Consider the following 21,711-nt stretch of genomic DNA (forward strand, 5'->3'; position numbering starts at 1 on the left):
TTGGCGTGTGAAACTGAGCAGATGGTGAACACATTATCGGATGAAAGCAAATATGAAGGGAAGAGCGTCACCGCATCGGTGAAGAAGCTGCCAGAGTAAACTTTTAGATTTGCACACTAAATTTTCTGTCGTGACGTGACCCAATCGCAACATAGAGGAGTTGTACTATATTGGGTAAGTAATCATTGGGAAAGTTCGTAAAACATGACTAGTACTCATTTTTCCAAAGATAGGATGAGCGTAGCTGGTCGTCTGCTATTGTCACGACGACAACAGGTGAATCCCTGTCATGTAGTTCGTACATTCGTCTCAAGGTGGCGTTATTGTACGAACCCTCCGTGTCAAAGGTTACAGAGAGAAACATGGCTGCCTGTGGCGACAATATCGGCATGTACGAAGCCAGTTTTTCACGACTTCCGTCCCAAAGCAATGTCTACGGCTTGTCCGTGTTGTCCATGCCGACATGGGAAGGCAACAAGCTCCTGGTGGCGTCCCTCAGTGGAGGGAAGATGTTCTGTCTGGAGTACCAGCGGTTACAGGGCGTGGTGAGGCTGGTGTCCAGAGAAGTCCACTTTGCCTACATCCCAGGTGATGCGGACATCGTCTCCATCGACTCCTTCAACAGGGAAGGTCCTCAGCCCGGAACGTTAGGGGGCTTAGTCATCGGCATTACCTTCATCAAGGATCCCAGCAACAGCCCTGCACACTATCTCAACATCTACTCTGCTGCTGTAGAGAGTGGGCTGGAGTACAGCTTGGACACCATCGCACAGAGCTGCATGTGTAACATAGAGCTCCAGTTCATCCCCTTCCAGTTAACACACACAAGGCTGTGTGACGAGGACGGGGGAGATACCGTCTTCCTCCTAGGAGGGAACGACCAACAGATCCACCTCTTCAGACAGGACAGAGAAACGAACCAGTTTGTGGAGGAGAATATTACGGACTGTTTCCCGGAGTTTGACAACCTTCCCGGCAATGCAGTGTGGATGGACACACAAAGAGTCGGAGGGCAGAAAAGGATCACTGCATTTGGCTGTGAAGATGGCCATGTGAACGTAGCTATTGTCAACGAAGCCTCCAAAGAGATCCAGTGTATGGGAGTCGTGCAACATGATGGCCCCATCACCTCAGTCAGGATATACAGGTCCAAGTTGGACACCCCCTGCCCTGCAGCACTGGGCTCCAAGGCCCCACCACCAGCCATCCACACCACACAGGAGGGGGAGTACCACCTGGTAGTGACAAGTGTGTTAGAGTTAGCTGTAGTGTACAGAGAGGTGATGCTGGGAGGGCTGACCAGACAGGCTATCCTCCCGGAGAGTAACCTGTACGACTCTGCGCTGTGCTGCTGCGTCGGAGACGTGGACTGGGACGGGCGGAACGAAGTCATCATTGGTACATACGGACAGGAGCTGCTTGTGTACAAGTACTGTGAGGGGAGCAGTAGAAGCAGACACAAGTCCAACAGCTCTGTCGCGTCAGAAAAATCGGCCAGTCTTGAGTCAGACTTCACTCTCCTGTGGAGGAGAAGTTTTGCCCATCCCATCCTGGCCCTGGCATACCTGGACATGACAAGGGATGGGCTGTGGGAACTAGTGGTCATATCAACAAAAGGGTGTCACATCTTACAGCACAGTCTGGAGGAGGCTGCAGGGAAGGTTACAGAAAGGCTCGAGTCTCTCACTTTGCAAGGAAATGGTAGTAAATGAAATTGCTGGCACTAGCATGATGTGCTACCAGGAAACTACTGTATGTCACAATGAATCATGAATAAGAAGGATAACTTGATGGAAAATAGTCCTCAAAGTTTACCTATTCTTGCCATCATAGTGTGTCAAATCATGTTTGTAGGAAAAACAGTACCCAAGAGCTCTCCTGATTATCATGATAACCAACTTTGTGATGGTATCATCTTGTTACTAAAGGAAATGGAATTATTGTACTAAATGTTTTTGTGTACTTGGTTGGAAAAGTTCTGAAGTTGCTTCTATGTGGAGAACTTTGCAATCTCATTTATATAAGATACTGCCTACTTAACTATTACTACATGTATTACAAGGGTTAGGCGATACCATGACAATTACTCCAGGAATGGGACCGCTTTGTTGTTCTCTTCTGTCTTCCATGTCTGTCTGTTATGCAAGCAAATGACTGATACAGAACTGACATTGATCTTCAACTGTACTTGTGAATCAGTCAGTGAGTCTAATATCTACCTGCCTCATCAACATTATCAGTACCTTAATTTTTGACTGGAAATTAGGAGCAGCACTTGGCTTTTGTCGATAGAATTTGAAATAAAACTACAGTGAAATTCAATCTGTTCAACAATAATTTTTGTGTTGCAAGATATTCAATCTCCCTGCAGCTATTTTCAGTTGATACAATTAAGCATTCTATAATTTTTTCTACCTGTCCCATAATTATGTTTTACCTAAGCTTTAAGCTAGACAGACAGCTCTTGACTCCCTCTTGACGGCCACTGGCTGATTATATTACCCAATTCTGGCAGTGTCACTGAATAGGTCAGTTTGTCCCACTTAATTGCACAATATGTATTTGTAAATTGCATGTGAACTTTGGCAGATGATGTAGCGTTACCAATACTAGAAAAAAGCGACATCAAGTGATGGGAGAAAAGTTAAACATGGGAACGTTAACAGCAAATATGGCAATAATAGGCTAGAATTTCTGACCACATGTATCACATTACTACCAATGAAAAATGTTCTGGACCAGATAGAGAAGTTTTTGGGGCATTTTCCATCCTTTCATGAACAGCTGACCTTTTAACATTACCTTTGGGACATTTAAAACCCTGTGCAGTCAAGCACTGACATTTATGGGGGCTCATTTATGTTAGAGGATTGCAAATTTACATTTCCATGACGTAAAAGAATTATTCAAATGTTTACTTTTCTGTACAATGCACCAAAGACCATGCCACCTGTTGGTGTAACGTCAATGGGTGTTTCCCCATTTGTTTTGGTGCACATGGTTTGTGCTTAAATTGCAATTTTCCCAACATACCAGAAACTCTTCCCTAGTTCATCTGGATAGATGGTCTACCCATATTTTTTCCAAAAAAATTAATAACTAACAATTAATAAAGCCCTATCCTGCTATTGACTAACATCAAGTAACGTTAGTATCACTGTAATACATACATGCAGCAACACATCTATAGATACATGTATGCGTACCATCAAGGATGCGAGGAATGATGAAGTTCATACTGAAAAGAAATTTCATTACAATGGTGATAGGTTAGACAATGAAAAACGGCTTTTCATCTAAAAAGAATGCAGTGTGACTGGCAAAGGGCTATTGACAGGATTACATTGTCAATAGTGGGGGCATCATCCTGTCAAAAGTGCAAAAATCTGTTATTGACAGGATGACCAATAACCACTTCCATGTGACTGTCCTGGGACGGGACATATTTACGACGACCAGCCGATTTACGGCAGTCCGAGAACTGTTTGAATTTTCGCGCTGAGTAATTACGCATGCGCAGTTCGCATGGTTACTGAAATCATTTCAAAATGTCGGCCAGCCGGGCCTCGAGCGGCGGCAAGAAGAGAAGCGACGTAAGGCTCCTCTTCTCCTTCTATCACGTCTTAGATCCAGTCTGATTGTGTCATTTGCAAGACAGTAACCATGTCCTTCTTTACCTTTCAGATTATGAACAAGAAAATCCCCGAAAACCCGAAATACAAGCATGTTCAGTCGACGATCGACACCGGTAAGGCAGTACACTTTTCTCTGTTGTCAAATTTATCGATTCGTTCGCGACCGTCGTGTCTCTTCTTGCCTGTTGCAACGTTTGATGCTGGGTATTATAAATTCATCGTAATGCATAGTCAAGATGGCTTACTGTAGATCCTACTCTGAATAACTAACAATAAATCACTAACGTTAATTTTCAGGCGCAAGTCTCACCAAGTACATGAAGAAGATCGAAGACATCCGAGCCAGTAAGTTCATTCATTTTTGCCTCTTCAACTTGTGATTGACAGTTGTAGTAGTGGGAACGTCCTATCCTTTCCTTGTAGGTTTGAAATTGACTTCACTTGTTGGCTCTAGCCGTCAAGTTGTCTAAGGCCATCCTGAAGGCCATCAAAACAAACTACAAGTAGTTGAAGCTGTCTGCGTCGTTTTGACAACTGCGGGTGTTGTCACTCGAGTTTACCAACCAGGAAATGGCATCACTATCTGTTGTCTTCCCAGCTGTTACTTTCAGTTATCAGATAATTTTTCTTCTGACAAAAAGTCTGTACGGACCATTGAATATGAACACTATGGCAGCTTTCTCCAGATTTTGTTACCCTTTGTTGTGTGGATAACAATACCTTCATGGCTGCTGCTGTCACTTACACCTGGACTGGCTGTACCTGGTTTCCATGACAACCAGGTGGGCTGACTTTTGTCTGACAGCAGTTAGTTGAAAGAAGATGCTTTTAAGTAAGTAGATGCTGAAAAGCGACATTTTCAAACGTTTATTAACCATGTGTCTTTAAATGTTCATTGGTAACATTATCAATGCCAAGGGTATCCCTTGGCTACTATTTTGGGTATCTGGTATCCAGTAGTTTGTTGGGTATGGTAATTCAAGCTTAGAGAATAAAGTATGTATTAAACAGGAACACATTTTCATTGTATGAAAGTTCAAACTGTCATCATATTTGTATAAAAAAGCATATTTATGGTGATTGAAAATGAAATTCAGTATGGGGAATTCTGGTATCAATGTCGCTTTCAATGTTATGATATTAGTCTCAATACAATGTAGGCATACTGTTCTAAGGTTAGGGTTTAGGTGCATTCCAAAGCTACTAGTGTTTTCTGTTATTCAACACTCACACAACAAAGCACAATTGAAATACATGTATATTTATAGGCGGAGAACGATTGAAAGTGTTTGCCTGTCAATTGTCTAGTGCTGAGTAACCATAAGTGTGTGCAATACCTGCACCTGTTTGAAAGAAAATTGTGGTGCCCAAGGTAAAAAAAGGTAAGACAATGATTCTGAGTAGTGACACTACATAAAATCTCCTCCCTCCATTTGTCATTACTACAAGTGTTGCATAGTAACATGCTAATGTGTATCTAAGTGGTCAGTACAGATTAGTGACCTACAAGCCTTAGAAGGGGCCTGTTGCCATCACAGGTCATTCACTTGCGTACACCGTGCATTGTTAATCCCTAACAACCTTAATCCTCCATGGCTACAGCTACGCAGCTTTTACAATGTGCACCTGAGTAATAAATACATCTGCTATCTCAGGATTATTTGTGTAATGACGATAAAGGGCCGGAAGCTGGGAAGCAAGTGTAAAAGAATGCTTTTAATGTAGAAGTCCTTTGTGTTCAAGCTTTAACTTGTTCAACTGACTGGTATTCAAGTTGAGAACTTGAGAGTCACATACGTTGTTGATTCTGGAAACAAGGATTTAGAAGCTTTTTCAGATCATACTGTTACTTTTGAGATGTGAATTAAAAACATGATGGATGGACATGGAGGGCGGGAAATTCATTTTTGGGAATAGGTGCACTGGTGCACAGAAAGAATCTTGGTTGCACACCATAAAATAAACTACTGTCAGCAGCAAAACATATTTACAAATTCTACTGCCTGTCTTAAGAACTTCAATCTGAAATTCAGTAGCTGAATTCAGCAACATTTTAAACAAGTGTCGGTAATAACATATCATACAAAGTACAACGCTTATGGTTATGTGCTTTTCCTGATACTTAGATTTCAGGAATATTCTGTATACTACTGTACCTTACAGTACTACCTCTACCTTACAGCCTACAAAAATATTTGGTACTTAAACTTTAGGTGCACATGCACCCAGCATTTCGAGCCCTGACATGTTTTCCCATGTATTGCTTTCCAAGGTTGGCCTGGGTGCCGTCTGATTACTACAGGGGCTCCTACACTTGCTACCGGGATTTTTACAGGGTAGTTAGTGTACTAGTAGGAGCCCTGGTAGTAATCGAACAGCACCCAGGCTTTGTGGTGTTAAAACACTCCAGATGTATCCTGGCAATGATACTACATGCAGTCCTTTTCGTGCAACCCACCCTACTTACCGGGCTGACCATGTCCCCCCTGCATTTTCATAAATCATTCTCAGACATTGGAAACGTCTTTTGAAACTTATCTGGTTGCATGTTTAAGCAAAGATGACAACATTTGATTACAGTGTACTATTATCAGAACATATTGTTTGAATGTCCTGGCCCATGATATGTCAATATTTGATCTGGGGAAATCTTACACCACGATCTTGACAATGACTGTTTAAAAACTTGCTAATTGCTGTGTTTGACATCGTGGTCCAACTCCCAACAGGTGCGAAAAATTAAGCTTTTGTAGTTTGATACGGAAGAATTTTCATTGTGACTGAGAATAGGGAGTAGACAAAAGTCTTGTGTTGTAAACCCTACAATCCAAGGTTAAAGTTTTACTTACAAAGTTTTGGTGAGGGGACTGAGAAGATCTGATAGTGTGATATGCAGTTTTATTCTTTATCTAGGAAATTCACAAGAGTTTTGCAGGGAATAGACATTTTTACCATTCCACCTGTGACAGTATATTGACAGTAGGTGGTTCAGCAAACTGACACCTGTATGTGAACCCCAATGTGATTGTCATCATCAGCAAATTTACCCAATGGGTGTAAGCCACAGATAATCCCTAGGCACCCACTCAGGTGGGATATATCCCTGCCATTTGTACCATTCATTCCCATTGGCCTTTGTATGACCTGCATCGTTGGTATGGCAACTAATAGAACTCCAACATTGCCAGCCATTTCTCCAGTCTGAATTGTTAATAAAGGTGCTTATGTTGTTCCCTACAAGCCCCATTGACTCCAGCTCAGCATAGTCAATAGGCCCATTCAAACTGTTTGTATGATCTGCAATCATTTCCCCATGCCTCTGCGCTGGAATCTTTGTGTTTTCCTGACTGTCGGGGTTGGTATTGTCGTTTCACAATAAATTGTTTATCTACCACCTTCCATTGCTGCTAATTAATGTCTTTCTTTGTTCTACAAATGCCGTGTTTGTTTGTGCTTTGATAGTGTGTGAGTCCTGCTAACACTCGCATGTGATCCCCCTGCATTACTAATGATGTGTACATTGCCCCTAGCGACACCCGATGCCCTTTCTCGGCACTGTGTATCAGCACATTACGCCAGTCCCCGGTGTTCGTGTATCGTTCTTGCCCAGTTCCAGTTACGTGGTGTGCGAGATGACGACGTACTGGGTCCGTCGGCGTAAGGAGGAGGCACAGCGACTGTTGAACATCGTCCTGAGCGAGCATCCCAGCCGCTATGACCCTCGTAATGCTGTTACCTACCAAACTTTCCCACTTTCTCCCTGTTGCTAGGCTTTTCAGTCATACAGAGGCACTGTTGGCGGGCTGAACAAACAAATTCTGGGCTATCCATTGATTTGGTTCTCTGTTCTCTCCCCAGATTACAAGTATCGCAGGGATGAGATCTTCAAGAGGATGAAACCCACAACGTTTGCTCAATTGGTGAGTTCTGTCTGCTTACCTGTTACATTTGTACGTAAATGTACATGTACACATGTATGTATGCTGTCTCAGATAGTGGGCGTTGTATCAGTGTTGCCGGTTGGGTTAGTCTTATATTTGTTTGTTTTTCTAAGGTTACACCTTATACAGGGAAGATCCTACATCCTCTTAAGACAGCGGAACATAATCCCCTTAGTCAGTGTCAGTTGAACTGGGTCATCCCACAGAACTGTGCATGGCAGTCATGGCTCTGTACACTTCAGTCATGTTTGTCTGGGAAGGCAGTGAGCAGTAACTGACCCTGAACTTCAGTAACAACTGATTACTTGGCAAGGAATTTTTATGGTGTTGCCATCAGCAAACTCTATGTGTGTTAGCCCTTTGGCAAGGTGTAAAAAACATTGGCTTGAGTTCAATTTACAATGAAACAATACTGGGGATGGTTGTACATGTACATTTGATGAATCTCCCGTCTTTTGTTATAGGAGATCTTAGTAGGTTCTAAGATTTTGTTAAAGATAACGTCTCTGTTAGTATGCTACATACACACTGCATACAGACGTACAGAAGGGTGAAGATACAGGTAGGATGGAGTTGGTTGCAATGTTTGACCATCTATTTAATTTTCGGAGTGTTAAGCTGGATCAGCTCTGAGGGATTAAGAAGCCAATGCCTGTTGCCATGAGACTACTGTGTGCAGGACTTATCAGGTGTTTTTTTTCAATCAAGAAAGTTGAAGAAGCTCATTGGTTAAGGATTAGAGGTTGAAAGGCCCTGCACAGGTTCCGCTATGTTATTTCATTAAGCCATCTGCTGAAATGCTAATCTGTACACAAAACTCTGACCTCGGAGAGTTGCCATACTTGTAAGGAAATTGGCAGGTGTTCTATATATGTAGAATTATCACTAGACAATTCCTAAAACATAAGTTGTAAAAAGTTGATTCCTACATAGATTATAGAAACATTAAAACCAAATTGTTTGCTTTAAAAGACAGTAGCATTTGAGTATTGATAAGTTGCTTTATTAGTGAAATATCAGGACTTTGTTTCATTATCCAGAAGTGCTGTGCAAACCGGACTGGTCCACTGACTTCATGGGTTATTGGTTCCAAAGTTCAAGAGGAAAAGAGACATGATTAGACCTTACTGCCCCCATTAGCAGAACAGCCATGGAAAAATCAATGGCTGAGCTTTGATCTGTTAAGTTGTCCCTGTCTGAAAGGTAGATCCATTTGGTTTCTATTGACTCAGTTCGAGACGTGGGAGCATGCATACTTCTAGTTCTGGGTAGTATACACATTGTGGATTCTGGTCGGCCCTACAGTACAGGCAATAATTGTCTAAGCAGGAAACACTTGTGCCAAGGGCCAAGCCTGATTTGACAGGAGTCTGAAGTATAAAAGCTCTTGACTAGTATTCCACACAGTAATAAGGCACGTTCAGTACATGAATGTGAAGGTACTGGAAACCTGAGAGCACCTTTGACCTTGTGAGCCACTTTAGTTATTTCCCTGTTTCACATGCCGTTTATGATAGCTTGGACTGAAACAAAATAGAAGATGAAGAACGTATCAGCTCTCCCATGGCGCTTATATGTGTTTGTATATGTAACTTTTTTATGATTATGTGGCCATGAAAATGAGGAATTTATGAGATCATTTGTGTGGTAATTTTCTTTGAGTTTGTGGGAAAGAACACCTGGCCTTTGTTACTATAACTGCTATTTTTTGGCAAGCAAAAAAACTGCAGGGAAACTTTCCTTTTCACCCAGAATAACATTGGTGCTACCCCTTAGCCAAACACATGCACTAGAAACAACAGTTGTGCATTTGTGATGGCCACTTAGTGTTTGAGGAGCCATTCTCCTGCTTTCAGAGGTCCTTTCAGGCCCGTGCTGGAGAAGAATGAGGATTAACCCAGGTGAAATGTTGTCAGGGTTACCTGTGTCTGCAGGTTGTGTGCAGCGACTGAGTCCAGCCATGTGGGGAAATTTGTTCTTTGGGATTATCTGTAGTGCTTACACATTCCTACAGGTACAGTCACACGTGAAAAGAACAGCATACTCCAGCAAGCAGCCACATATTTTTCTTGCTTAAGCAAAGACTCAGACTCGTCAAAGCACTGACCTGTTAAATGACTTCTTTTGAATGATGGATGATCAGAAATTTCTAAAATGTACTAATCATTGTTAAAAATTCATTCTTACTTGTAACACAGTACAGTCTGATAAAGTACATTTTGACCAAAAGACGCTAGAAATTAAAGTAGAATGAGTGTCAGTAGCTAAAATGTAGTCGTCTATGATGAATGAAAGATGAAACTGGCACTTCTAGTCACACACCCTTACACACACACATTTTTGAACATAAAATATAGATGTCATCATGTGATAGTATAACAATAGCCTCATATTATGAACACATAAGTCTTGAATTGGGAAGTATGACAATGGGGGGCTGTTTTCTCCATACCCCCTTGTCATCAAGAAACAAGAAATGAAATGTATATTAATAATCCACAGAAATGTCACTACCATATTATGACCAGCAGGTTAAGTGCTTGTGTGCGTCTTCACTGTTATCTTCCCAGAATCACTTTATGATGACAAAGCACTTTTGTCAGCCTAATGGTAGGGTAGAGTTTTGCCATCAATTTTTAATGAGATTCTTATTCTCCCATTTGCCATCAAATGTCACTACACATTCAGCGGTTGACCTCAGTCTTGAATAGAACTGAATTGAAAGTGCTTGCAGAAATGTGGTTGAAAAGAATGTTTTGCATAATTTTGAAGAAAATTAACTTATTCCCAGTAACGCTAACAGTTTTTTCTGGAAACATGTAATCAATGTTATAATAAATGCTAGTTTTAGGGGAATTCAAACGTACAATGTATTTGCAAGGGATAATACTAATAGTATGATAGAACATGCCAATTTTTCTAGCTACCCAGTACAATAGGGTTAATCACTATATTCTACTGTAACAATAGAGTTAATCACTATCTACAAATCATTAGATCAGAAAATGAAGTAAAAACAGATACATGTAAGAAGGATTTGTTGAATAAGTGGTTAACTAAGTGGTCTGTCCAGATGATAATTATTACATTTCTAGGAAGAAAGTACCAGTGTGCTTTTGTTTTGGGTCCAATATTTGTAGATTTGCCCGTTCTTAAAAAAATCCTAGAAGACAGTGACCTTACGCAACTCAGTATATCTATGAATGTCTGAGATGATTTGCTGACACCTTATGTCGTCCCTCCCCAGATCTTGCAGGTAGCAAACATCAGTAACATGGAGGAGGAGGCAGAGGACGATGCTAGGGAAATCGGTAAGTCTTCTTCTTCTCTCCCATGGCTTAGTCAGCCTTAGGGGCAGTAGTTACAGTGGGTACCCATTCTTATAAAACAGTATACTTTCACAGTTATCAAGTCCCAAATTTAGCTGTTTGCAGCCGGATGTATATAGTGTAGCCGGAAGCTGATATATAACTTTGAACGATAATCATATTCTAATAAACTTAGATATTGAACTTGCCTGTGTTTAACTTTAAGACGGTTTCACATGCAAATGTAGGTTCAGATTGGTGATTTGCTAATTTCATGAGAAGAAATGAAAGACAGCATTAAGATACTGTATAATATAATATACTATAAATAGTATGATTTGTGCTATTGCATTTTCATATAGTCTAATTGCTAGACAAATCTGCATTGTCTAAATGCCTGCTGTTCCCCCAGATGTCCAATCCCAGCAGACCCAGTCCACAGACCTGGAGCTAGCAAACATCAGGGGAGACGCGGACACGTCACGAGTCAGCCCCGTCCCGTCCCTTGCTCTGACGGAGGGAGACTACGGGCAGAACGAGGTGGAATCACCAAGGTCAACCTTACAGAGGTGAGCTCGGGAGATGAACTGGTCCTGTGGTTTGTTCATGACTTGTTGCTATGGATTTGGAGAAATGATACTATACGTATATGAACATGAGATGTTTGGGTAGGAAGTGTATGATGATATTGCATAGGATGACAATCATGTTAACTTGACATATTTTGTATATCCCTGGCAGTGCTGCCAGCTATGACAGTCAGTGGAGTATCCATGGGTAAGCCTTACAATGGCACTGATTGGCCAAAAACCTCAACACTGAAACTTCATTTCCAGTACAGAAAAAGCACTCACGATCACATCATGGTTTAGTAACTCTTAGTGCCATCTCTTATGACATTAGATTCATCAAGTCCGCAGTGTCTCATATCTTTGGGTGACTCTGAGGTGTTAGTATTTTTAGTTATAGCCAATGTAGGTTCTAGGTTATCAACTTTTGCTGCACTTCAACTTTTCTAACTACTTTGTTCTATGCGTTATGGTGACAGTACACATGATGGTCATGTATCAAGGTGGCAAAGGTTCAAAGTGTTTGTATTTAGAAGTAAAGCTGTTATTTTCCAGTGTGGCCACTTGTAGAATAGTTTTGATCTAACATCTTAGTAGTTTTTTTTCTATTTGAAATTATCATGTGTTTGTGTATTTTGTCCAGTGTAATCCGAGGTATGGGTGAGGTGGACATGACTGCCATGGACAAGGCCACACACAACCCCCCTCCCAGGCCACAAGTGGACAAGATAGACCAACCCTACAAGAACAGTCCCTGTGTGGTGTTGGACATACGGGATGAGGATTCCTACAAACAGTGTCACATCATTGGAGGTAGGAAGATGCGATCTCCCCTAACCTACCTATCTCCAGTTACTGTAGGAAGCTGAAATCTCTACAGGCCACATGCCTATTTTTCTCTTCAAATACACATACAGTACCCGGTACTTCCTCTTTTCAGGACTGTACATTTTGGAGTCTTTTCTTTATAATTATATTTACTTGGTCTGTGCTGGACAGACTTACTGAGTACAAGTTACCACATTAGTATATATAGAGGCATTACAGCATGCAGGTGTGATGATACATGTATCTTCATAATGACAGATTCTTGTTTTTTTCCAGCATACAACTACCAGTCCGCTATGCTGTCCCGATCCATGAACTCATTCAGCAAGGAGCTACTAGAATATGTATCCTTGTCATATCTATAGATGGTTTATTGTATTTGTAGCCTGCATTCAGATGTTATCAGTAGGGCCTTGGAATAGTACTAGTACTCAGTCATCGTAACATATCCCACAATGTTAGGTTATAAGTTTGTGTATTGGAAATTGTTTAGTGAGAAGTGATGAGGTAATCTTCTTAGATATTCTAAAGGGTGCATGTCACAAAATCCTTTGGCTGCGCTGTAATAAGACAGTCAAAAATGGTTTACAGTGCACCATGGCATGTCTTTATGATGTAATGTTATGTATGCCATAGCTTACATGCTTTGTTCTGTTTTCCTTAACCTGGCTCTTGTAGAAAAACGCTGTAGGTAAAATCATCATAATTTATGATGAAGATGAGAGATTAGCTCCGCATGCAGCCACCACGCTGGTGGAGAGGGGTGTGGACAATTTGTTCATGTTGTCAGGAGGTGAGTGGTGTGATGTTTCTGTTGGACACTCTTGGGGATTTTGATCCTTTCCCATCTTAACACATATCTGCCTATGATGTTTACACTGTAACTGTTGTATAATTTTTTTACCATCATATGTTGAAGAATGTCGTGACTAATTGTGGTTAAATGAAGTCTTGTTTGACAATGTGAACTTGAAATACATCTAGCATCTCGGGCTTTCCTTTCAAGTAAAGCGTTTGTCATTATCTTCCTTTTCTTAGATTATACTGTAAATGGGTATTTTTTTGCTTCGTATTGTTTGGAATAGGTCTACGTATAACATTTCTTTATATATTAGAGGAAAACATTGAAGTAGCCATTTGGCACCCAATTCTCTATTGGTTACGAGGTTAGGCAGCGGGGAGAAGATTGAAGTACAGTAGCAGCAAAGACCTTTATCTGTATTAAATTTACCTTGATGTGTTCTAACCACCTTTCTAAATGTACTGTGTTGATCCATTTCTCAGGTATGAAGGTCCTTTCCCAGAAGTTTCCAGACGGATTCTTCACAGGAAGCCTGCCTCCGTCCTGCCAGCCTGCCCAGCCTGAAGGGAAGACTCCCCGCACCAAGAACACCCCCCGGGCAGTCCCCACAAACAACACACCTGCAGGCAGGAAGATGAGGTTCACACCCGATGATATCCTTTACTGTCATGGATGGCGCTGTCATCAGAAGTTCTTGGAGCTTTTTGTTTTAAATCAAGTTTGCCCAGGGCAAGGCTGAAGCCACTGAATTACTGTAAATGCAGAAATGTTCTTGGTGGTTTTGAGTTCACGGTTTTTGCGGCGACTGTTTCACCACGAACTTAAAACCGCCGCAAACATTTTTGTCCAATACTGTAGCAGTATGTGACTATAGCGCTGTCACGAACTTAAAAACACAGCAAACACTCCATTTTCCCCATAGCGCGAAATAAAAACCACGCAAACGTAAACGCATTTACCGTAAGTTGGTGGGACTCCTGATATAGGTGACTATACTAGGAAGAGGTGGTGAATGTTAGGTTAGAATGCTTGTGGGTTGTATTTGGGAGGGAAACACTTGTCAGGGACAGAATTTTGCAGTACTTGGAAAGAAGCTGTTGCTGTAGAAAGTCTTTGAGACTAACATTTGGACAGTGTAATGATGTGAGGTAGAGGAGATCCTAGTGGTATGCTGACAAACTTTAGACAATATTGGAAAACATGCTTTTCTCTGCCCTTAGTTGACCTTTCACTGTAAAACTTAAACCAACAAGTTGCAGACAGATCTGTTCATTTACAATCTGCATGTGCCAGGATGTTGTTTATCATGGTGATTTCCCTTAACTCCTTTGCACATATCCAGAAGATACAGAACCAGTTAGATGAAAGTCTCATCCCAAGTGACACTGGAAGTAAGTTTCTCTACAAATCTTTTAATTTCTATCACACGAACATATAAAGGTCCTAAGCAGTTACAACTTTTCCCCTCCCAGCTTACAAAGGAGATTTTTCTGGACATTCAAGAGTTTTGTGGAGGTACCCTTATCGAAAATGACATAAAAATTTCTCAAACATGGCTGTGTAAACTTGCAAACAGTGTTGGAATTCCATAGACAAATTGCTGCTATAAATGTCCTTTCTGCTCTGTGGAGAAGAAATCAAAACATAAGATGATACAGTATAATAATTTGATCTTTCTCCCCAGGTCGGTTGAGTAGAATGTCTACCAACACATCCAGAAACTCCCAGGCCAGCATGACATCCCGGACAAACAACACTACAGTGGGAGGGAAACCATGGAAGCCTACCTAAGGGACAGATGTAAACCATGGGGAGGGATGGTAGGAACACTGTTTGGGAAGTTGAACTGTTGGTAGCACATATTTTGACTTCATGTGAAGAGACCACAGCAAATTAACAGTTAGCATGCTGAGCCAGTAAAAATACAGAGGTGTGTGATATTGAAAAGGTAAAGCTATAAGCCATCAGATAAGAACATATCATGATTAAATGTTTTGGCCATGACACTTGTACGAGAGGAGAAGAATATCTAATACCCTTTCTAACAAAAGTTAGTAATGTTTACACCAGGGCTGTCTCCAGGACCATCCATCCGTCCCAGGACAGAAATTTGCTTCCTGGGACAGACAAAAATTTCACCCCATCTATCCAAAAAAATCTGGAAATTTAATTTTTAAGCTTAGAATGACAGATCAACAACATGGGCTCCCATGCCCAAACAACGAGTGGGATGGAAAGAAATGTAAAGCTGGTGACAGCCCTGGTTCACACTAATACATGTATCTCCAGGTCTCAGTTGTCCCAAAATCGAACAGGTGAGATACATGTATGTGACACTGCACATGCCTCACCAAACAGGATATAACTCTTAACTTAGACTTATGTTAGAGGATTCGTGCTGTTGCTGCTATATGAATGGCCTACCTGGAGGCAAGATTGACATTCCAGTCAGAAGCCTGATTCACGTGAAACTATTTTGGCCTAATGCAGTGTGTATTATACATGTACAGGCTTGCTGTGTATTGTTGATACAATGTATTGTTATCAATAATAGTAATTAATTCAAGGAAATTTAGAGGCTGTTATAGAGTAGAACATTTAAATGCACATTCCAAGTGCCTGAAGTTTTGTCCAAAAGTCAGGAAAGTGTATGATTTAACAGTATTGTTTTTGTTTCAAAATCTCCTAAGACTTTCTTGCATACATTGTAACTGTGACTGGTTAGTGCTACATTGGTTGGGAAATGAGGTGAATTGATATACATGGTATGAGCTCTTATCAAATATCAATGTGTTATTGTCACAACTCCATATTTATGCCATTTCTAAGTAGATATTTTCTAACATTACAAAAGAGTTGCAGTGAACATGTTGTTGACAACATCTTGGTTTAAGATGAAAATTGGCACAATATCCTGGAAACTTGACTAACTCTGTAACTGGTAACATATCAGAATTTATGAATTTGCTATTGAATAGCTACACCAAACGTTGTGTAGGTAGAAAATTTGTCTGAAATATTATGTTTTTGCATAATTTGTAGCTATGAAGGACTTAGCAACATTTATTACAATGTGAGTATTGTAGGTACTTAACGAGTAACTTCATATACACCTTTTCCTGTGTATTGCTCAATTGATAATGACTTGTACTTAGGATTTTCTTACACATGATGCTAACTCCACAATTATTTTCACAGTACTACAATGCTTTTTTTTTTCTAATATTATTTACTGTGTGCTACAAAACCTGTTAACAAGCTACAGAAGTGGTGCTTTGCACTAGCCTCCATAGTAGACTTCATGTAGTGTTTTTATACAGCCTTTTTTTGCTGATTCATTGCTGGCAATTGCTGAAAAGACAGAAGCCATCACAGCAAGTAGAGAAACACTCAGAAAGGAAAAAGGCAGTACTGAAATACTACATGTAACATTCAGCTTCCTATGGAGGCTAACTTTGCACTTCGATAATGGTGTGTGACTTTGTAAATAGAGGAGAAAATTGTTGTAAGTGCCAAAGCATGTGTTGGCTGAAGAACAGTATATCACAGACATGTGAAGAGTTGTCTGGGAACTGTGTGAAGTGGTAATAATGAATAAAGATGACACCATTTTGTATCATGTGTTCTGGTCTCCAATGCTGAGGTGAATGTGTGATTAATGAATGAGTAGTTTATTACCTTCTTCAAGTATATGTTTTCGGGTACGTGTGTGTGTAGGTCTGTTTGTGAAAAGCATAACTCGAGAAGTTGTGGATGGATCTTAATGATATTTGTATTTGTTAGGTGTTGGGAAAATGAAATTATTAGATTATGGGCCCCATGGCCTCATTTGCATGATTTATTGCCTTTGGATGTCTTGTGTTCTTTGGGTAGAGAATGTTATTAACTGATATAGTTTATGCAAATGAGGACCTTGTTTGCATAATCAGTGATAACGTGTTGGAATGGTGTCAGTTATTAAGGGTAGCATAACTTGGGAAAGTGTTGGCTTGCATTTGTGATCCTCTCATCCCCAACATCTTTTGTTCTGAACTCTCGCATTAGATTTGGGGTCTCCAGAGAACGTCATCCACATAATTACTTTAGTGTGGCTGTATATCAAGAAGCATCATTACAGGTTTGCGATAGCAAAACCTGTTCTGTTTTTGCATCCAAGGATGGGGGCCGCCATGTTGGATGTGACCATTTTATTGGGAGGGTTTTTTTGTCGCTAATGTTGGGTGTGACTATTTTGACGGAGGGGTGTTTTTCTTGCTAGTTTTCTTTTTTTTTGTGTTCTTGCTAATTTTTTTCTTGCTGTGGGTTGAGTGTGACCATGTTTACTGGAGGGATGTGTTTTTCACTAATGTGTGGGTGTGATAGATGGAAGTTATTAGTGTGGTAGTGTTGTGACTTTGCCGTTGGCACAAATGGACACAAGGCCCACTGTACTAAAGGACGAGCAAGGTCCACTGAGCATCATGTTGTTGTGGTCTTGTCGAAAAGTAAGGGACGACAAGATCCCCAACGATAGAGGGTTAATATAGATTTGTTATTTAATGTGATGTTGGATTAGAAAGTGTTTGTATCGACAATATTGGGGGTGGTTTTAGTCGCTAATGCTGGTTCCCTATATTTTTCCTAATTTCGGGTTAGGTGTGACCATTTTGACCGGAGGGGTGTTTTTTGCCACTAATGTTAGGTGTAAAAGAGGAATGTTATTAGTGTGGTGGTGTTGTGACTTTGCCGTTGGCACAAATGGACACAAGGCCCACTGTACTAAAGGACGAGCAAGGTCCACTGAGCATCATGTTGTTGTGGTCTTGTCGAAAAGTAAGGGACGACAAGATCCCCAACGATAGAGGCCGAGGGTTAATAAAGATTTGTTATTTAATGTGATGTTGGATTAGAAAGTGTTGGAATCGACAATATTGGGGGTGGTTTTTGTCGCTAATGTTGGTTCCCTATATCTTTCCTAGTTTCGGGTTAGGTGCGACAATTTTGACCGGAGGGGTGGTTTTTGCCACTCATTTTAGGTGTAAGAGATTAATGTTATTAGTGTGGTGGTGTTGTGACTTTGCCGTTGGCACAAATGGACACAAGGCCCACTGTACTAAAGGACGAGCAAGGTCCACTGAGCATCATGTTGTTGTGGTCTTGTCGAAAAGTAAGGGACGACAAGATCCCCAACGATAGAGGCCGAGGGTTAATAAAGATTTGTTATTTAATGTGATGTTGGATTAGAAAGTGTTGGAATCGACAATATTGGGGGTGGTTTTTGTCGCTAATGTTGGTTCCCTATATCTTTCCTAGTTTCGGGTTAGGTGCGACAATTTTGACCGGAGGGGTGGTTTTTGCCACTCATTTCATGATTAAGAGATGAATGTTATTAGTGTGGTGGTGTTGTGACTTTGCCGTTGGCACAAATGGACACAAGGCCCACTGTACTAAAGGACGAGCAAGGTCCACTGAGCATCATGTTGTTGTGGTCTTGTCGAAAAGTAAGGGACGACAAGATCCCCAACGATAGAGGGTTAATATAGATTTGTTATTTAATGTGATGTTGGATTAGAAATTGTTGGAGTCAGTAATATTGGGCGTGATTGATCGGAGGGATGGTTTTTGTTGCAAATGTTAGTTTACGACCACATCAATGATAAAGAAATGACACAGAAACAAGGATTCCCGCACACTTAGCAAGGTGCACACTTACCCTCAAGTGAACTAAGGTGTCCCAAGGATAATTCAGCTACCACTTGGGGTCCTGAGTGAAAATGGACATAAGTCGGCCATACACATTTCAAAACGTCTCAAATTTGCAGGGAAGTGAGATTAGATGTATGTCTTTGCGTCTAAGTAAATTTGATATTGTTACGTTACATCCATATGTTTATTTAATTAAAATGATAATGTCATTTTTTTCGGTAGAAAATGTTGTGCGCAGAACCATTCCCGAGGTTCAAAATGTGTAGTTTGTTGTGTAAACCTTCCAACATTTACCTTTAACCAGAAACTGGGTCCTTATATCAATACTACCTTGCCTTCTTCTGAAAAATCGTAATTTGTGTATATTATTGATATTTTTTGGGGGCAGTTCTTTCATAACTGGCTTAAATCAAACCATCGGAATCATTTTACAATACTTTCGCCAGACCTTTGTGTATAGCAGGACATGGTCATTCATATAATTAATTTTTTATTCTTCCTAAAAGGTTACTATGGTCCTTTAAAATGGTTTAAAGTTTGTACTATAAAATTCACCAGGAGTGGAACATTTTCATCACTTTCTCCCATCAATCAACTTGACAGCCTGATCACTTAGGCTATTTAGCACCTTTTTGTGAAGCAATTATAAGTAATCTGCATTTGCATCAGGGTTCAGCTTGTGTATGTTTCATTCATTGTTATGCGTAGTTTGGTGTGTCAGGATTGTCTAGCGGCTGTTTTCACCGGACCATACTACAATGTTCACCAAAATAAATGTTCACCAACGTTCACCAAACACAAAAAAATGACACAAAATGGCAGTTGGCAAATGAATAAAAGTTCAAACATCTCTTTTACTTCTTAGCCGTTAAAGTATAACCCGTACTTGTGTAGACAATAAATAATCTAAGGCGATCAGAATCATTGAATTCTCGAAAGTTTATTCTGATGATAGCAGGGAGACCTAAAAGACCATCACGGCCTCGCTGAATAAAGTATACAATATAAAACTACGTGTGGGTGTTTGCCGCGCGGGGTACTGTAGTGAGGTCCCGGGACTGAATTCGGCAGCGTACTGTGTAAAAAGTGCACTTAACATTTGATGTAGGGGTATTAAATTTTGGATGTGAATCGATCGGTTATTATTGAAACCATTGTAATTACAGTGTAGGCTTCTTTATGCTAGCCTCCTTCGCAGACTTTTTGGAACGGCGGCGTGTATATTTGGGGGAGGGGGGTGACGCGATCATCATGGATGAAAACTCCCTCGGCGGCGAGAGTCCCTTGCCGGCATTAGAGAACTCTGGTCCGTGTAAGAAATCGCGTCACCCCCCTCCCCCAAATATATACGCCGCCGTTTCAGGAAGTCTGCGAAGGAGACTATTTTTATGTCTAGTGTATCTGTAACAATTTGAATCGATGATAGAGAGCTGGAAGTCTTTTTTAAAAGCTCCTTTTAAGTGGTACATTTGTCGGTTACACCTCATTCAAATAACAAACATTATTTGTCTATCGTATCTTTAAAATTCTAGTCGACTGTTTTTCTCCTAAAGTGTCATGCCCTTAGGCAGAGATATTCACCTTGATTCATATCATCAGACTACGTCGGTCGAAGTTTTGTCTTCTCTATAATGTATGTCATTAATCGGTATGGCTACGTAAAACAATTATGGCAAGATCTTATCCAAAATCGCTCTCACAGAACACGAGTCAAGAGCAGCTAATTTGTTATCTCCAATATGTATTGTGATTTACGTCAACTCGACGCCTTCTGTCTAAACTATCAGGCATAAAATCGTTATAGGTAGTCAAATTAAATCTATTTACACTAAGAATAAACAACGAAAACAAGTAAAAATGTTCCTTCAATCAGATTTACCTTGATGTTTATGATTAAAACACTGTCACGCATTTTGAAACAAAGGAACTTGGTCCGACCCAAGCGCTGATTTTAGAGGGATTTCTCATGTACATGATACATGGTACATGTAATGCGTTTTCGCTACCTTCTTATAATTACTAAGTACTGAGTATAAAGGGCTTTTATGCGTCCCAGTGTAATATTTGTGAAACATCTGTGGATGAGGAGGCTTGTTTATGATAACGAATAAAATGAAACATTATTGACATGTACCATGTACAGATTACATGCATAGCTATATGATGATATCCCCAGACAAGCTACAGATAGATGTGTATTGGGCTGTCTGCTGTCATTCTATGTTTATGAACTATCAAAATGGCCATATGTTGCATTTTCAACTGTCATTTCCTTTTATATGTCTTTCTGAAAGATATGAAACACGCACATGTACACAGCTCATATTGCCGATATAACTTGTGTGGATTTTACTGCAATTTAGCTCAGAGTCTTGTCATTTTCCTTTTACTGTTTGTTCGGCCATCTTGGAAACAGAGTCCCCGGGAGGTGCACCAATTATCTCACCAGGAGAAATTAGCGCGCGATTCGGATGCAGAATAGGGGCGGGACCGGAGGGCGGTGCACAGCACTCAAACTACTGAATATTTACAAGCGACAGGCTCCGCTTGGTTCATTACAATATTGAATTGCCTAATCACCATATTCAAATGGGGTATTTGGTGAGAATGGCATGGACAACCCGGGGACACCTTAGTTGCGCTGAGCCGTTATAAAACTGACTGATTGTGACTTCATAATGTTGGCTAATTACTACGATCCTTACTGAAGGTCTCTGTTGCTCTTTTGACCTAAACTTCCTTGCCTTTGAAATCTCTTGTCTTTCTACTGTCTTACTCTGCTGACACAACATTGATTACTTTATCGCTTCGCTGCAGTCCACTTTAACAAACGAATACCCGTCAAAGATGTCAAAGAATAACAATTATGGCACAACAATAGCAGACTAATTTTACAGTACCGTTGCAAGTTCGGTAAGGAGTTACACTGAAACTTCTTGGACA

The 21,711-nt window shown here is 40.6% G+C and overlaps 2 protein-coding genes across 3 annotated transcripts; both read left to right on the forward strand.

Annotated features, from left to right (window-relative positions):
- The first annotated feature begins 288 nt into the window (after nt 1-288).
- LOC136435217 (KICSTOR complex protein kaptin-like) lies at nt 289-2,292 on the forward strand. Its single transcript, XM_066428514.1, has one exon. It carries the CDS (start codon nt 363-365, stop codon nt 1,710-1,712), a length of 1,350 nt encoding a protein of 449 aa, XP_066284611.1. The 5' UTR covers nt 289-362; the 3' UTR covers nt 1,713-2,292.
- A 1,181-nt stretch (nt 2,293-3,473) lies between these two features.
- On the forward strand, nt 3,474-16,697 carry LOC136435219 (centrosomal protein of 41 kDa B-like). Of its 2 annotated transcripts, XM_066428518.1 has the most exons (12): nt 3,474-3,593; nt 3,685-3,748; nt 3,933-3,980; nt 7,494-7,555; nt 10,824-10,887; nt 11,297-11,453; nt 12,097-12,266; nt 12,558-12,625; nt 12,960-13,074; nt 13,566-13,736; nt 14,418-14,474; nt 14,768-16,697. In XM_066428518.1, exons 1-12 carry the CDS (start codon nt 3,549-3,551, stop codon nt 14,872-14,874), a joined length of 1,128 nt encoding a protein of 375 aa, XP_066284615.1. In that variant the 5' UTR covers nt 3,474-3,548; the 3' UTR covers nt 14,875-16,697. The 2 variants fall into 2 exon arrangements, with proteins under 2 accessions (XP_066284615.1, XP_066284614.1); XM_066428517.1 differs by lacking the exons at nt 3,474-3,593; nt 3,685-3,748; nt 3,933-3,980 and adding an exon at nt 6,641-7,358.
- Nucleotides 16,698-21,711: the final 5,014 nt, after the last annotated feature.

The sequence above is a fragment of the Branchiostoma lanceolatum genome, chromosome 5 (genome assembly GCF_035083965.1).
Source record: "Branchiostoma lanceolatum isolate klBraLanc5 chromosome 5, klBraLanc5.hap2, whole genome shotgun sequence".
NCBI lineage: Eukaryota > Metazoa > Chordata > Leptocardii > Amphioxiformes > Branchiostomatidae > Branchiostoma > Branchiostoma lanceolatum.